The 18,641-nt window shown below is 44.7% G+C and overlaps 1 protein-coding gene and 1 long non-coding RNA gene across 14 annotated transcripts in view; one reads left to right on the forward strand and one right to left on the reverse strand.

The window, feature by feature from the left end:
* The first annotated feature begins 427 nt into the window (after positions 1–427).
* The window catches only part of tat (tyrosine aminotransferase), a 59,452-nt gene continuing 41,238 nt past the window's right edge, over positions 428–18,641 (forward strand). The window contains exons 1-5 of one of the 13 annotated variants that reach the window (XM_049724571.1): positions 479–680; positions 2,671–2,723; positions 3,636–3,735; positions 3,834–3,898; positions 4,074–4,178. In XM_049724571.1, coding sequence (XP_049580528.1) covers positions 3,701–3,735; positions 3,834–3,898; positions 4,074–4,178 — 205 coding nt within the window. In that variant the 5' untranslated portion in view covers positions 479–680; positions 2,671–2,723; positions 3,636–3,700. Of the gene's footprint in view, positions 2,724–3,635; positions 3,899–4,073; positions 4,179–18,641 lie in introns of all 13 variants that reach the window. The other 12 variants (XM_049724572.2, XM_068651024.1, XM_049724577.1 and 9 more) reach the window with 12 other exon arrangements.
* On the reverse strand, positions 8,149–17,231 carry LOC137840359 (uncharacterized). Its single transcript, XR_011086958.1, has 2 exons — positions 14,265–17,231; positions 8,149–8,809 (listed from the first exon to the last, which is right to left on the reverse strand). It is a non-coding gene; the product is annotated as an uncharacterized lncRNA (long non-coding RNA).

The following is an 18,641-nucleotide window of genomic DNA, read 5'->3' on the forward strand; positions in this document are numbered from 1 at the left end:
CAGGAGACGCAACATATTCACTGACTGATCCGTTGATGCACAGAAAGGCAGTTCTCTCATTGACTCGTTCGCGAACGGAAAAGCCAGGATTCGTTCCCTCACTGATCCGTTCTCGCAGTGAACTGGAAATGTAAAATACTCAGTAAGTGATTCACTCATTGAGTGATTCGTTCACTAACAGATTCGTTCGTTGGTGAACGGGAAATGCAATTCACGACTCGTTCGTGAACGGGAAGTTACGTTATTTTCTTTTTCGTTTTGTTTTACGGCGAAGTGGCACCAGCTTCAATGGGCATTACCGACACCTACTGGTTGAAGTTATATGAACGGAAAAAAAGAATGAATCATTTTAGGAAGTGATTTGTTCACTTTCGTTCATTGAACAGATTCGTTTGTTTGAACGAATCGTTCACTCACGAGCCAACACTAGCCGAGACGTCTGGTTAGCATATAGACGTCTAATAGAAGTCTAATAGATGTCTATTAGATGTCAAAATGCTCGCAGGGCTGTAGTGTACAGCGCACGGAACATACCCACACAGTACACCGTGGAAAAGTTGAAAAAATACGGCGGAGATGAGAGAAATAAGAGTCACCCGAAAACTAAGACAAGAAAATATGACGAAGCGTAAGTAGCACTTGGCTTCAGTGTGACTACGGTGGGAGACGAGGAAAGACCGGTAGGTTTTACTGTGCCTGAAAATGTTGGCAGCGGACAGTATGAAGCCAAAAATATTAAGGCGGCGCTTAGACATTGCACCCCAATCATGCAGATAAGATTCTTGAGTTTTTTTCAGCGAAAACGGACTGAATATTACCAATAATAATCCCGCTTTGTTAACGCTACTTCACTGTTAGCATCATATAAAGTACGCTACTTCTAAATTGCTCAGTGCAAAAAAACAACACACCATTGCAGAAGGGCTGATACACTGCCTGGTCTCCGCCATGCTGCCTCATTTTGATTAAAAAAAACAAAACAAAAAAAAAAACAGCACAAATTGTTTTACAAATTTTTGTTTTGTACGTTAAAATGTTTTATATATCGTGGTCCTGAGTTAATGTTGTTGATTACTTTGAATTGAATATTATCGCAGAAAACAATTGAGAAGCACTGCACTACACTATCTGGCATCCCACGGCCGGAGACGATTATTGAGATAAATTATACTGTTCAAAGAAAAGCAGTAGCATTCGAAAAGATATTCTTCTAGAAATGATAAAACATCTAATCTGTGTCAGAAGATTTTCTCACGACGTAAAGCGTTCCGATTTATTACGGCTTCCATGTCGATCGGATTTTGAATTAATCGCCAATCCATGATTAACTGCTTTCTTTGTGTGGGAGGAGACTGGTTGAAACTCTGGGTCTCTTATAGTAAACATGCCAGCGAGCAGGTTATGTTAACAGAGTAAGTTACCCCAGTAACGGACCCAGAGTTTAAGTTACTTCTCTTTTTGGAACGGATAACTCAGAGTTTCCCTCATTTCAGAGTTAACTGACTCAGACTTTTCACAGCTTTCTGGAATACCCCTCTGGTGTGTTTTGTTCAAACTCTTCTGCCTGACTGAATATTGATTTTAAAACATCACTGGACATTCTGTAGGCTTGTGGCAAACTCTAAGTCAAATAACATTTGTTGACCCATGGCTACTCTTTTAGATCTCATAGTTATATATTTGAAAAAAATTGCAATTATTTAGTTACAATAAAAATCAGCTGGGTGGGTACATTTGTAGAAAATAGTCATAACAATAGCAATTTAAATTTTCAAGTGAAATATTTTCGAGACAAACACAACACTTAATTGAATTATGTAAACACGTTAACATTCAATGTGAAAGTAAATAGGCATTTCTGTTTTAACACAACATTTACCCTTCCACTACCAAACAACTTGTCATTAAGACACGTTTATGGTACTGCTATGCTAAAAACAATAAATTTAACCCTCTACTATTATAAAGTTGAAGACACATGAAGACTGAAATTATAAATGGCATAAAAATATTATGTCAACTCAATAATTTTGAGTGCATATTCGGATGGACTAAGCCTGTTATTCAGCTTCATAAATTGTGTTACAATTATAAGCTGGTAATAAAAGTTCGTGTAATATTTTGTTATTCCATAACGCATTTAAGCTCCCGAGGCTATAGTTTTGTTAAACAAACAATTTGGAGTGTAAGGTTTCATAGGGAAGACTAGTTTCATCTTTGAGGACAGGTTGGTTAACAAACACACTTCTGGAGACATTTCAACACCATTTGAACACCATGTTCCATAAGTAGAGGTGCTTTTTCACATTTTAGTTCTCAATAGTCATTGGTTTACTAAAGTAGACAATGCAGCATAAAACATTATCTCAACTAAATATAAATTAATCAGTTCTACGGCAACTATACTTTTGGCGCATTTCCCTTTTGACACTTGGTGCACTTCTTGCAAAATCAGGACGCATGTGCTCTGTTGAATATACCCCCCTTCTCGTGGATACAGTGCTGGTGAGGGTTGGAGGTGGTATGGTTCTTGTTAGTGATGTAAGGGGGGTGTAGCAGCGCAACCCTCTCAGTCTCCACCAATGAAAATATGGGCTGTTTCAACACCCATTTTCTGAACTCCTGCTATAAAATGGGCCAATCAAAGCTCTCTGCATTCATTATTGCAAGAATTCTCAACTGACGCCAAAGCTGATTTTGGAAAACCGTGAATTCATCATGAGGTAAGAATATCAATTTACCTGATATTTGAATATCATTTTGTTAGTAAAAACGAGACGTATTATTTATTACATTAAGGTGATGATGATGGTACCTTGCTCATCTGCTTCATAATAAATGCATTTAAAGTGAATTAAATATTAATATTTCCAATTAAAAGACTTTGGTGGAGGGTTTATTCACCTCTTTTTCTGAGGATATTATTAAAATGAGTTGTGTGTGGGTTTAATAAATACGTTTTCAAGGTTCCACAATGCTGGTTACTGTGAGGCTACATTTACACTCTGCTTAAGGACTCCGACTTTTAGAGTTTCAGTAAATCATGCTATTGCTTCTGTAAAAAGTACGGCATCTACTGTAAGATATACCAATAAATAACAACAATAATATAATATGTAGTAATTAATACTCATACAGGATGAGCTGTACAATCCAAAACAAAATAAGAATTGTGTTGACAAATGAAACTGTGTCGATAAATGACATTTATTTGTACATATTTGAATGATTATTTCTTTAGAATATTTTAATTATTAAATCTTATTACGTTAACAACTACTCTTAGTACTGCTTCTACTACTACTAACAATAGCACAAGTGCTGTCCGGTCTGCATGCATGAGTGAGATTGTATTATAATGGTCGATAGAGTATATATATATATATATATATATATATATATATATATATATATATATATATATATATATATATATATATATATATATATATAGTATATATTTCCACTATGTTGTGCTGGTTCATGTCAATCTTTTACTAAATAATAGTCATTTTATAGATGAAACGCAAGTACTGCAAATAGATTATTAGAAAATGACATACTGTAGGCCTACTTTCTTTTGACCATGGGAAATCTTTCTGTTTTACTCTTCTAACAATCATTCTCCATAACAGTGCCAGAAAGGATACCAAGTCTTACTTGGTTCAAAGGAATGAGAATACCAATGACAAACGCCTGAATGGGAACGGAGTCAATGAGAAGGCCAATGTCAGTGTAAATGGAAATTCTTATCCTGTCAAAGACAAGCGCGGCAGCAAGACATGGGAAGTTAAGCCTTCTTTGATGGCTAACAACACCTTTAATCCCATCAGGACCATTGTGGATGAAATGAAGATCTCCCCAAACCCAGATAAACCCATGATAAGCCTTTCGATTGGTAAGAAGCTTCTTTAAGCTATATACGATGCCAGTATCTTGACGGAACAGTGCATGCCTCAGCAACTTCTAAAACCGTATCTTATTACTTACTTATTATATACTTATTACGTATTACTTATTACTTATAGTACACTGTATGAAGTACAAAGCTGACTTGTACATGTGCTCTTTAGGGGATCCTACTGTCTTTGGAAACCTTCCTACGGATGATGCAGTACTTCAAGCCATGAAAGATTCTGTAGATTCGCAACAATACAATGGCTATGCTCCTTCCGTTGGTGAGTTTTACTTATAAATTAATACAAACTGCAGCAAATTCTAAATATGATTACCGTATTTGCCGGTGTATTGGTCGACCTTTTTCGATCCAAAATCGACCGAAAAAAATCGACCTCGACTTATACACTGAGTCATAAAATTTAACTTCGTATTCATCGCTTCAAATGTGATGGTAACCAAGGCCGTTTCTCATGCATCTCATTGTGCGTTGCACTTAGAACATTTGAACCGGGCGGCGTGCGCACTCGCGCACGGCCCGCTGGAAGTCGAATGAGGCGCCGCGATCTCCTCCGCGGTGCTTATAAACAGCCGATCCGCTCGGCGGGGGCTATTTTCGGCCACTTGGCGCGTGCGCACGGCCTCCCGGATGTGCCGGGCGGGTGCGCGAGCTCGCCGGCCGCTGGAAGTCGAATGAGGCGCCGCGATCTCCTCCGCGGTGCTTATAAACAGCCGATCCGCTCGGCGGGGGCTATTTTCGGCCACTTGGCGCGTGCGCACGGCCTCCCGGATGTGCCGGGCGGGTGCGCGAGCTCGCCGGCCGCTGGAAGTCGAATGAGGCGCCGCGATCTCCTCCGCGGTGCTTATAAACAGCCGATCCGCTCGGCGGGGGCTATTTTCGGCCACTTGGCGCATGCGCACGGCCTTCCGGATGTGCCGGGCGGGTTCGCGAGCTCGCCGGCCGCTGGAAGTCGAATGAGGCGCCGCGATCTCCTCCGCGGTGCTTATAAAGTGCCGATCCGCTCGGCTTGGAGCTATTTCCGGCCTCCCGTTGGTGCCGGGCGGCGTGCGCGATCTCCTCCGCGGTGCTCCCGGAATTTGAACACATTTCGTCAATAAATTTCGCATATTGAATTTTGAAGTTTAATATAATGCAACAATTGAGCTCGACTTGTACAAAGGATATATCATAAAATCGTAAATTTCCGTCGAATTTTAGGGGGTCGACTTATACACCGAGTCGACCTGTACACCGGCAAATACGGTATGTCTTCTTTATTGATTTGGTGTGTAGGTATAATTATATGCTTCAAATGTTTCTTTTATTTATTTAATATGTGAATATACTTGTCTGCTTATGTACTTTATTCAATGAGGTTTGAGCATATCTGTTTTTGTAACGAGGCAGGACTTTTTGTATTTCGACCTCATTCCTTCACTCCCTCTGTTGACCTCAGTTTTACTGAGGTCACCAAAATCGTTGATGCCACCAGGGTCCCTCTGTTGGCACACCACGTCCCTCTGTGGGGCCGCCAATGAGTGAGAAAAATAAATATAGATAAAATTCATACCCAGACATTTGTAAAAGATGGAGAGTGGAAAGGCAATTGGCCTAGACGACATTCCAGTGACAGCATGAAACTATCAAGGAGAGATGGCAGGGGAGATTTTTAAAAAGCGAGAAGTTCCCCGGAAAGGTGTTGACTTCTATTTCTTAATTCAGACCACGGCGATGCGCAAAACTGTAGTAGCTACAGAGGTGTTGTTATGTTGATTAAGCAAAGCATGAAGTTATCGGAAAGAATGTTAGAAGCGAGGCTTGGAAATCTACTGGCCAAAATAATGGAGAGTGTGGCAGAGACAAAGATAGGACATGCAGATGGTTGGCGGTACAGAAAGATATGGAAACGATCGCTCTGCAGTCACGGCCCCTAACAGGAGCAGCCGAAAGAAGTGGAAGATGAGAAAGAAAATGTGAAAGAGAAATACATAAACAAATAACGAATTACATACGTAAAACAAATAACGAAATACATACATACATGTATAGTACATACATATAGACAGACAGACATCGAACAATTGCCCATTCGGTCACTCAGCCCTTCAGTCAGTCACTCAATGAATCACTCAATCAATAAACCAACCAATCAATCAATCAACCACTCAATCAATCAATCAATCAATCAATCAATCAATCAATCAATCAATCAATCAATCAATCAATCAATCAATCAATCAATCAATCAATCAATCACACAGGTGTTAACTAATTTGTAATTGTATTGCAAGCAATTTAAACTCTAATGGAATATGATGATGTCCATATCTCTTTTATCAAATTCTAATCCTACTTTACCTTTGTATAAGGCACAGGTTTCAAACTCAAGGCCTGGGGGCCAGATGCAGCCCGACACATGATTTTATGCGGCCCGCGCAGACAAATTGTGCTTTTTATTCACGTGTCATTACTCGAATTGCAAATTGTCTTCACTTTTAATAATATTTGATTTTTAAATATTAGACCGGTTTTTATTTGTCTGATTTGAAAGCAAGTTACTTGCCAGTTTGTTTTGTAGCTTTTACTCTATATAATATGAGGTGCTCACACATTTATTTGGGTATGACAGTCATACCGGTCCTCCGAAAGAAGCTATGACTACACTGCGGCCCGTGAGCAAATGAGTTTGATCCCCCTGGTACAAGGGATAGCCTTCTCATTGATCAATCACATATCTTAAATCATGCTTTTCCTCCTTTGAAGCGACTATGTACTTCAAACCCAAACGGCACCATTTTATAGGGAAAAAACTTGTTGAATCTATTTGTTTGCGACATAATACTTCCGCAATCATCTTAAATTTGTTCAGTTTATCAATCCCTTCCATTGTTTATCCTGCAAATGAATCACCTGAATAATGTGTTATTCAAACTTTAAAGTTCATAATCCACCTGTCCCCAATTCGTTTGGAGTCTGTATGTTATTGTTCTAATTTTTTTACATTTAATACTCTCCCACCTATTTGATCCTATCTTGTGAAGGTCTACAGTTTATTATAAGCTATTTTGAAACTCTTCACACTTGTTACCAGGCTTTGGCTCCATCTCATGATGTTGTCTCCCATTCACTTCATCTCTGCCGAGCCGCTTCTTCTCCTCCGTCCAGCATGTTGAAGACTTAAAAACCATCAAATCTGAAAACACTTAAAATCTCACAATTCCCCCCTTTGTTTTTTTTTTTGTTTTTTTTCTACCTCCCCCTTTTGACACATTCTAAAAAATGTGTCACAATGGTTATAAAGTAAAAATAACAATGTCCATGGTGACATATCCATCGCCAGCTGGACTTCGGTGTACCTCCAGATGCCATCCTAGCCTGGAATCACCAATTCTCAGTCCCTGAAACTCGACTGGCAGCATCTCACATGGCTGTATGAACAAAAGCCACCACCCACCTGTGGCTGTGCATGCAGCTCTCCGTACAATAAACATCCATAATACCAAAAAATAAAATTCATAATGATAAAAATAATAATCCACACACGGGCGCATGTCAAACGCATGAAATAGAAAATTGGAGCCTGCCGAGCCTGTCATGAAACCGATCACATTTACAGACTCATTATGAAAAGTAAGGGGTTAGTTGTTAATGCATGTTCACAGACATGACACAAAATTCTCCAAGACTGCAGTTGACAACCTGCAAAGTAAACGCAAGTTTAACAAATAAAGCACAATCTGCTCCCTGGGTTGCTGTTAGAGGCTGCAATACAATTAGGTAAAACATCAAAACAAAGCAAGTCATCACAAATTCCGTCACATACATTTCGTCACACTGTCAGGTAAGTCCAGAGTTGTTGTCATACACTGTCTTGGCTCAGAGTCTTGATTGTCAATGCTGGTATAGTCACGTCTGGTCATAATCTTGAAATGGGCCTTCTCCATTGAAGTCTTTTGTTGTCAATGGTGCCCCAGAGTAATCCTAAACCCATATTTAGTCCAAAATTAGCCCTGATCAATCTTGCTTTTTCAAATCTGTAGTATCTTTATATTTTTCAGGTGAGAGGAATGTTATCCTCTGCTGTGATCACATCACCCCAACCTTGAATCATGTTAACCATTCACAATACACAAACCCCATCCCAAGTACAGACTTGACATTCATACAGCATTACAGACAAACTGTCATCCCACAACACACACATAAAACATACAATATTAAATTGTAAAAAGAACCCTCCCTACGCAAAATTTTCTCCTCAATTAAAATTTCCCTTTTTTATTTTAAATCCAAAATTAATATCTAATTGTCTGGTCTCCTGTCCTCACATCGTTTGCCAATATGCATAATACTGGAACATGATTTAACTCCCCATTTAGTTTGCTCACATCTCACACTTAGACTATTTGACACTTTGTGTTGAGCTGTAACTTCAATATTTCCACCTTCCCATATTTCTTCCACTAAACAGTTCCATTTTGCTTTCAGTTTAAATTCATCCCTCCAAATAACTACCTCTGGCAAAGAACCAAACATTTTTAGAGCACTCCCTTTTACTGTTTACCTTGTTCCTTCATTCATCTTCTCACAAGCATTACTGACCCTCCTAAGAAATAATGATACTGAAAATAATGTTTAAAAAATATACACAGCTTCCTCCTGCCACTTACACTATAACCTTGGATTATCGTTCTCATTTTTTGTTGATGCCAATTCTTAGAATTAAAAAGAAATACTTACTCTTGATAATTGAGTCACGCTATATCACAAATTTTGAAAACCTTCTTCCATGTTCCCCCTTTGTACCTATCAAAACCAATTAGAAATATTTTTGCTGTCATGATCATCATTGTGGCCCTCACACTTATTGTTCTTGTATTTTAAATTGGCAATTTTTGTACATTTGGAGCCCTTTTGTCAGGCAGGGGACAAGGCGAAGGACTCGGATGCAGAGTCGTTTCTTTCTTGGATTTATTCCAGCAAGCACACTGATCAAAAGTACAAAGTAAAACGCCTCTTGCGAGGGAAAACGCGTGGCAAAAAGTACAAACAGAAGGCGTCGCACTGAGGCGAGAAAAAAGGCTAAAAGTACAAATCAAAACGCCTCTTACGAGGGATAACACGCGGCAAAAAGTACAAACAAAAGCGTCGCTCGGTGGCGAGACAGAGAGGAGGGGTCTTACTGAGAACTTGGACATCAAGGAATCGCTGGTGGTCGGGACGAGGCAAGACACACTGGCACAAGACAAGGGGAAGACACGGACTAAATACACACAAAAGGGCGGGGACACAGGTGATGACAATTAGTATCGATTACGCAGGTGCACACAATCGGGATCACGGAAGACAAGACAACCAACACCGAGGAAGGAAACACAAACTGAAACGGAAGGAACGACAAAATAAAACCGGAAGTAAAATTACGACATCGACGAGACAGAAACCCGGAAAAATAAACGCGACCGCATGACAGAACCCCCCCCCTAGGGCCGGATCCCAGACGGCCCAGGAGCCCCAGGGTGAGCCGCATAAAAGTCCTCAAAAAGTCCCGGGTCCAAAATATAACTAGGCGGCACCCATTGCCGCTCCTCCGGCCCATAACCCTCCCAGTCCACCAGGTACTGCCAGCCCCGGCCTCTTCTGCGCACATCCAATAGTTCTTTAACGGTGTAGGCCGTCCCACCTCCCACAGTCCGCGGAGGCGGAGGGGGCACAGGATCTGGCACCAACGGACTGTCCACCACCGGCTTGACCTTCCCAACGTGAAAGGTGGGGTGGACTGCAAGGGACCTGGGCAAGCGGAGACGCACCGCGGCTGGGTGCACGACCTTGGCGATGGGGAACGGACCCACGAAGCGAGGCGCCAGTTTCCTGGAGTCCCCCCGGTGGGGAAGATCCTTGGCGGATAGCCAGACACGTTGACCTCGCTGGTACACGGGCGCCGGACGTCTCCTCCGGTCAGCCATCCGCTTGACCCGGTCCCCCTGTCGGACCAGCGTGGCCCGAGCCGCCGACCAGATGCGACGACAGCGGCGCACCAAGGCGTGGGCTGAAGACACCGTCACCTCCGGCTCACTGTCAGGGAAGACAGGGGGCTGGTAGCCATACACACACTTGAAGGGGGACATACCTGTAGCCGTGGTGGGCAGGGAGTTGTGGGCATACTCCACCCAGGAGAGGTTCTTGCTCCACGAGGAGGGGTTCTGGGAGACCAGGCAGCGGAGACTTGTCTCCAACTGCTGGTTAATACGTTCCGTCTGTCCGTTTGCCTCCGGGTGATAGCCTGACGTGAGACTCACGGTTGCCCCTATGAGCCTGCAAAACTCCCGCCAAAACCTGGATACGAATTGGGGCCCTCTATCGGAAACAATGTCTTTCGGGAACCCATGAACCCGGAATATGTGGTCCATCATCACGGTGGCCGTTCGTTTAGCGGACGGGAGCTTGGGCAAGGCGATAAAGTGAGCCATCTTTGAAAATCTGTCCACCACTGTGAGTATGGTGGTTCGCCCATGCGAGGTCGGAAGCCCGGTGACGAAGTCCATGGATATCTCCGCCCATGGGCGCGAAGGAATGGGTAGGGGATGCAGCAACCCCATACGGGCGCCGTGGGAGTTCTTATTCCGGGCGCAGACGGGACAGGCTGCAACGTATTCATTGACGTCTGCCCTCATGGAGGGCCACCAGAATCACTGCTGGATTACAAACAGCGTTCGGCGCATGCCCGGATGGCAGGAGAGTCTGGAGGTGTGAGCCCAATGGATGACTTGGGATCGTAATTGAGCAGGGACAAATAGTCGGTTCTCAGGGCAACCACTAGGGGGTGGCTTGTTACCATTGGCCCGCTGTACCCGGCCTTCGATAGGCCAGGTCACTGCTCTAACCAGGCAATGAGGAGGCAGGATGGTTTCGGGCTTCTTAATTTCTGGATCCGAGTTGAAAACACGGGAGAGGGCGTCAGGCTTGGTGTTCTTGGTTCCCGGTCTGTAGGACAGAGTGAAGTTAAAACGATTGAAAAAAAGTGACCAGCGGGCTTGGCGTGAATTCAGTCTCTTAGCTGACTTTATGTATTCTAAATTTTTATGGTCTGTCCAGACCAAAAAAGGCTGCTGTGCTCCCTCTAACCAATGTCTCCATTCTTCCAATGCCAGCTTTACTGCCAACAGTTCGCGATCCCCCACATCATAATTCTGTTCGGCTGGCGTCAGCCGTCGAGACAGGAACGCGCACGGATGGAGCTTGTTGTCGCTCTTGGCTCTCTGTGAAAGGATGGCACCTACTCCTTGATTGGAGGCGTCCACCTCCACCACAAACTGCCGCGACGGATCAGGAAGCGTGAGGATGGGAGCGGTGCTGAAGCGGTTCTTTAGCTCCTGGAAGGCCGCCTCCGCCTCCGCCGACCAGTGGAAGGGAACCTTAGGAGACGTGAGCGCGTGCAAGGGAGCCGCTGTGGCACTGAAGCCCTTGATGAACCGCCGATAAAAATTGGCAAAGCCCAGGAATTGCTGCACCTTCCTGCGTGAGTCAGGGGTAGGCCATTCCGTTACCGCGCTTACTTTCGCCGGGTCCATCTCAACCTTGCCCGGGGCTACGATGAAGCCGAGAAAAGAAACGGTGCTCTTGTGGAATTCACTTTTCTCAGCCTTTACGTATAGTTGGTGTTCAAGGAGTCGTTGCAACACCGTCTCGACGTGAACCCTATGGGTCTTCAGATCTGGGGAATAAATCAAAATATCGTCCAAATATACGTACACAAACCGGTCCAAACAGTCTCTCAAAACATCGTTTATCATGGCCTGAAACACAGCGGGAGCATTGGTGAGGCCAAATGGCATGACGAGGTATTCAAAATGTCCTCGATGGGTGTTGAACCCTGTCTTCCATTCGTCCCCTTCCCGGATGCGCACCAGATGGTAGGCGTTGCGCAGATCTAACTTTGTGAACACCCGGGCTTGCTGTAATTGGTCGAACACGGTCGACATCAGTGGGAGCGGATACCGATTCTTGATGGTGATCTGATTGAGGGGACTATAATCAATGCAGGGACGTAGGGTGCCGTCCTTCTTGCCCACGAAAAAGAACCCCGCCCCCGCAGGTGACGACGATGGTCGAATCAGTCCTGCTTGCAGGGAGGAGTCTATATATTCATTCAAGGTTTGCTTCTCAGGTCCCGAAAGAGAATAAAGCCTCCCCTTGGGTATAGTTGAACCCGGCAGGAGGTCAATGGCGCAATCATACGGACGGTGGGGAGGCAGAGAGGTAGCCTTGGCCTTGCTGAATACCTCGGCCCATTGGTGGTAACACGCAGGGACCCCGGTTAAGTCTGGGGTTGGCGCGTCTGGAGCAGGAGGCACAGGGCGCGGGTTAGACTTGATACAGGAATCATGACAGTCGGACCCCCATCCCGTTATTTCCCCTGATCCCCAGTCTATAGCGGGGTTGTGGCGTTGAAGCCATGGATACCCGAGAATGAGAGGGTTCATTGGGGAGGTCACGACATGTAGCCGTATGTTCTCCTGGTGGGGACCAATTGACAGCGAGACTGGTTCTGTTATGTGAGTGATCTCAAAGAGTGCCTGTCCATTGAGTGCCTTAGCTTTCACGGGAGTGTTCAGTAGCTCAGTCTTTACCCCCCACCGGCGAGCAAATGCCCAGTCTATCAAGCTTTCGTCTGCTCCTGAGTCTATTAATACTTCGAGTTCTATTTCTCTTCCCAACTGTGTGATCCTGCCCTTGGGGAGCACTCGCCCCGGGGACAGAGCCGCCGAGAAGGCGCTTACCTTCAGGGTCCTCCTCACTGGACAGGAGAGAAGGAGGTGTCCGAGCTCGCCGCAGTAGTAGCATCTTCCCTCTCGGCGCCGCCGTAACTTCTCCTCCTCTGTTAACTTAGCTCTGCCCAACTGCATCGGTTCTGGCTCCTGGCGCTGCCGATCCCCGTACAGCCTGGAGTGGTGAACGTCAGGGCCGGCTACTGGGACGAAGGCGGGGGCGTTGCTGCTTCGGTGCTTCCTCCACTCTTGCAGCCGATTGTCAGTGCGGATAGCCAGAGCGATGAGGGCGTCGAGGTCGGTGGGAAGGTCTAAGGGGATTAGCTGATCCTGTATGGGTCCAGACAGGCCCCGGAGGAAGATGTCATATAGTGCCGCCGCGTTCCAACCGCACACCGCGGCCAGCGTGCGGAACCGGATGGCGTAGTCTCCGACGGTGTCTTGTCCCTGGACTATCTGACAGAGTTGGCGAGCCTTGTCTCGGTCAGCGGAGATTGGATCGAACACCGTTCGCAGGGCCTGGATGAAAGCGGGGAGAGAGCGACAGGAGGTGGAATCCCTGGCCCATTCCGCGGTGGCCCACGTGCGGGCCCTTCCCGTCAGGTATGATACCATGTAGGCCACCTTGGAGCGCTCGGTGGGGAAATCTGCTGGGGAACTCTCAAAATGCATCTCGCATTCTGTAATAAAGGCCCGGCTAAGGCCGGGTTCTCCGGAGTAGCGCTCTGGAGGAGCCAGTCTGGCACCGCCAGTCATGGGAGCTATTGCAAGGGGAGTAACGGGGGAAGCAACGGGTGTACTGGAGGTCGCTGCTGGTCCCGCGTTTAAGAACGAGAGCACTTCCTGCATTTGCTGACCCAGCTTTGCTACTTGGGTGGCGACCGCTCCTTTGAAATCTTCTTGATTCTTAGCGAGTCCTCGGATCTCTTCTCCCAAGTCGCCCACTTCCCTCTGGTGCTGGGCGAGCAGTGAGGCATGGGAGCGCACTGCGGCGCACAGGTGCTCCGACTCTGCCGAGTCCATGTCTGGCCAGTGTGTACTGTCAGGCAGGGGACAAGGCGAAGGACTCGGATGCAGAGTCGTTTCTTCCTTGGATTTATTCCAGCAAGCACACTGATCAAAAGTACAAAGTAAAACGCCTCTTGCGAGGGAAAACGCGTGGCAAAAAGTACAAACAGAAGGCGTCGCACTGAGGCGAGAAAAAAGGCTAAAAGTACAAATCAAAACGCCTCTTACGAGGGATAACACGCGGCAAAAAGTACAAACAAAAGCGTCGCTCGGTGGCGAGACAGAGAGGAGGGGTCTTACTGAGAACTTGGACATCAAGGAATCGCTGGTGGTCGGGACGAGGCAAGACACACTGGCACAAGACAAGGGGAAGACACGGACTAAATACACACAAAAGGGCGGGGACACAGGTAATGACAATTAGTATCGATTACGCAGGTGCACACAATCGGGATCAGGGAAGACAAGACAACCAACACCAAGGAAGGAAACACAAACTGAAACGGAAGGAACGACAAAATAAAACCGGAAGTAAAATTACGACATCGACGAGACAGAAACCCGGAAAAATAAACGCGACCGCATGACACCTTTGAGACTTGCTTGTGGGCTATATAAATAAATTTGAATTGCCTTGACTTTATTATTATTCAACTTCTTCTGCATTCTTCTTCCTTTTATTTTATTTTTATCTTAACTACTTCCACATAATTCATCTGATTTATTCCATTACACTTTTAACCTCCTAGATTCAAATTCAAATTTCACATCCTCACTTCCAACATTGCGGTAAAATTGTGCAAAATTTCTTTTTTTCCCTTAGTTTTCCTTTTTTCTTTTTTTTTTTTTTTTTTTCCACTGACTCAACCCATTTCAATTTTTCAACGGTTCATCCTATTCCAAAACTTCTCACTTGTAGAAAATTTCAAATTTTCAACTTTAAAATTCACGCCCAATTTTACAAAATTCTTTCTATATTTTTATCAATTTTCTAGCCATTTCAACACGTTCCAAATTTAAACATAATCTTGTAGCTTTCCCCGAATTTTTATTCAGCCTCTTCGCTTTCACACGCAATTTCTACAGAAATGAATAATTCTAGTTATTATTGTTAATCATCTGTGGCCCTCGTAAGGACAAGCCGCACCAGTAATGGATGGATGGATGGATTGTTAATCCTAACCCCAAGTGCCTATCATAAATTGCCATTTAAATCAATTGTCGCAAGGGTCATGTCATTGTATTGGTTATTTAAAGCCCTACTGTATTACTATTTTGCTGACTATCCAGAATTCCAACTTTCTTATGGCCCCTCACCCCTTCAAGCTGAAATATGCATCCTATAAATCAGTCGCAGTGGATGTGTAATTAAATTCTGTTGTTTTGATAAAGGTCAATTAAGTTTAGCAATTCAGCCTTCTGTTGCCCGAATCCAAATTTTCACTGGTCCAATTATAAAATTTCATTATTTCAGTTAGATTAATTATGTCTTCGAAATGGGGGCCCGGCCGGGCATAGCCCGAAAAGGAAACGTGGGTCCCCCTTCCCATGGGCTCACCACCTGTGGGAGGGGCCAAAGGGGTCGGGTGCAATGTGTGCTGGGCGGCAGCCAAAGGCAGGGACCTTGGCGGTCTGATCCCCGGCTGCAGAAGCTGGCTCTTGGGACATGGAATGTCACCTCTCTGGCTGGAAAGGAGCCCGAGCTGGTGTGCGAGGCAGAAAAATTCCGACTAGATATAGTCGGACTAGCCTCCACGCACAGTTTGGGTTCCGGTACGAGCCCTCTCGAGAGGGGCTGGACTCTCTTCCACTCTGGAGTTGCCCACGGTGAGAGGCGTCGAGCAGGTGTGGGTATACTTATTGCCCCCCGGCTGGGCGCCTGCACATTGGGGTTCACCCCGGTGAACGAGAGGGTAGCCTCCCTCCGCCTTCGGGTGGGGGGACGGGTCCTGACTGTTGTTTGTGTCTATGCACCAAACAGCAGCTCAGAGTACCCACCCTTCTTGGGGTCCCTGGAGGAAGTGCTGGAGAGCGCTCCTTCTGGGGACTCCATCGTTCTACTGGGTGACTTCAATGCTCACGTGGGCAATGACAGTGAGACCTGGAAGGGCGTGATTGGGAGGAACGGCCCCCCCGATCTGAACCCGAGCGGTGTTCTTCTCTTAAAAGTGGCACCCAAATGACAGATTACAAATCAAACCTCCTCCTTCACTCTCACATTTTTGATAAAACAGTCTACTTATCTAGACACTGTCATCACATACGAAATAATGGCCTGCAAATTAAATATAATGCTGTTGCTGTGGTCCCTCAAAACATGTGACTAGGATTTGGACAATTATTAACCCCCATCAAGTGATCAATTATCTCCTCACTAAATTCCTAGCCTGTTAACCTATCTGCATAAAGAAGACATTTACAATGCAGGGGATAAGAGAATAACAAGGAACACCTTAACAATAAACACAAGGAAAACCTAACAATAAACAAAATAAACCCAAACCACAATCAAAACCAAATAAACTAGGCCCATGACCTATGTAGACCAACACAGTACTCCAAATACTTCCCCATTAAAATTTAAGCCTTTTTGTGTAGAGCACCATTGATTTCTAATCATTAACCTAATTTTATCCTTAATTTAATCCCAATCACAAATGCCCACTACTTAATACTTTACTTGGTGTTCTTTTGATAAAAAGTGCCCCCCTTGCAATGTCGTTTTTATTTGTTGTTTTTAACTCTAAGTGATTCAAATCTTTGACTTATCCTTACATGTGTCCTTGTATAGTCTTATGTCATAACCAATCAATAATTCTTCCTAAATTTAAAATCTGCAATCATAATTAAATTTTATCCAATTCTACAATGTATGTTCTCTCTTACTCTCACATTTTTATGAGGGCTGGGCAGTTTCTGACCACAACTCTCAGATTATTCTATCATTTCTAATATTTACATTTAACAATGCAAATCTGATAAACCATTGTCTAGCACACCGTTTCCGTGGACCAATTTAACGCAATTCCATCCTTTATAACGAAGTGATACACAAAGACAAACATACACATGAACAAACACACGGGCCCACAACATAGACATGACAATCTTCCCAGCTGATAACAAGGGAGGGGGCAACTAAAGTGCGGAGAGCCTCGCCACCAATGTAACCCCCCATCTCTGTCCAAAATATGCATTTGTTCCCACCTGACCGCTTGGCCCAAACTTTAGAGCCGCACCCTTTTGAAAACAAAAATGGTTACAGTTTAACCCCACCACACAATGGGATATAACCTTCATGCTAATTAAATATACATTCTTTATCAAATTCTTGTTAAGCCATTTTTCTGACTGCAACTCTCATGCAAAATCAAAATAAAATCAACAATTTTATACAAATCAACTTATTGTTCTTCATGAACCACAAATCATCACTTCCATCCCATGAACAGCACCACAACTAATCACTCACTTCTTCAGCTGCGCCGCTGTCCCATCTGACAGCCAAGCCTGCTTTCCACACAATATCATCATGGACACACTTCAACAATTATGCAGCGACCTGGTTAACCCAGTTACCCTTCGCCCTAGACAACAATATAAGTCTCTAAGGTCGCACTATTGAGGTCGCCAGGCATCCGTCCTGCTATATCAGCGATGCCTTCACCATTTTTTTAAATTTTTTTTTTTCACGAGTCCCCGACTCGTATTGGTGGCCTGGCCGATCCAATCGACCCCGACCTTAGGCAACAGTATAAGTTCCTAAGTGTCTACTATTGAGGCCACTCAGGTGCCCATATGCTAGTCACTGGCATCCCACAAGTTCCAGCGGTGTGAGCGCCCTTTGCTGATCAGACAAAGTCCTCACCACCTTTCTCTTAATCACCACGACTCGGACATCCCAGATGTCCCTCGCCTTAGACAGCCCTATAATGTTCTAAGGTCACACTATTGGAGTCGCTCGGCATCCGTACTGCTATATCAGCGACGCCTTCACCTGTTTTTGTATTTTTAATTTTTTCCACAAATCACTTTTACCAAGTTCCACACAAACACACACTTCTATACAACCACCATTCCTGAACACAGAGCTGAAATTATTAATTTTTGTATTCCGCTTTCACTCCACAATATTGCTGAACTGGGAGAGAGAAAAAAAAGTTTCCCCCTTACCTTTTGTGCCGATCGGACTGCAATACTGTTGAGCAAGAGCGGAGAACGAAGAATCCTTTGTGGAGCATGCACTTTCCCTTCTGAAGAAATCACGTCGGATGGTCACCATTTGTTGGATTCTGTCCACAATTTAGGGAGCGCGTTATCTGCGCCTCACGGCAAAAGCCTTTGCCAATCACCTGTTATCCAATTTACTCACTGCGTGCTCGTTTGATTTCTTCAGATTTAGGAAAATGCAAAGACACTGAAGCAGAAATTAGACTTAGACAGATTGGTTGAGTTCAATCACAATTCTTGTTCAAAAAGCTCTGTTTTCAGGAAAGTACAATACAGCGCTGGGCCCTTCAAGAGCGGAAAGTCTCCATTCAGAAAAGGCAAAGTCCAAGGTTGTTAGATGAGTTTTATATTCAGTAGCACATTATGGGCTGGGATTGATGGGCGATGAGTCTTCGGGGTGGGGCAAGTTCGAAGGAGAGTCTGCTTCCATGGGAGTGGTGCTGGTTATGGGCGATTCGGTGTGTTGGTGGGGGGCTGTTGGTGTGTGTGTGTGTGGAGCGGGCTGTTGTCTTCCATCCCGTCTCTCGGCCTTGGCGATCATCTTTGGCCGAGTTCTCAGGTGGCTCCTTCTGGCACCCACTGGTTCTCCACGTGACCTTCCTGTGAACATTCTTCTCCAATCTTGGACATACACTGTCGTACCGCATTCAACCGTATCTTTTCTTTGTTAGGCAAACTATTTCCCTCTGTGCAGAGCGTTCAGTAGTAATCAAACGTGGCGTCTAGCATTAGTCAAA

Source organism: Syngnathus scovelli, chromosome 6, assembly GCF_024217435.2.
Source record: "Syngnathus scovelli strain Florida chromosome 6, RoL_Ssco_1.2, whole genome shotgun sequence".
NCBI lineage: Eukaryota > Metazoa > Chordata > Actinopteri > Syngnathiformes > Syngnathidae > Syngnathus > Syngnathus scovelli.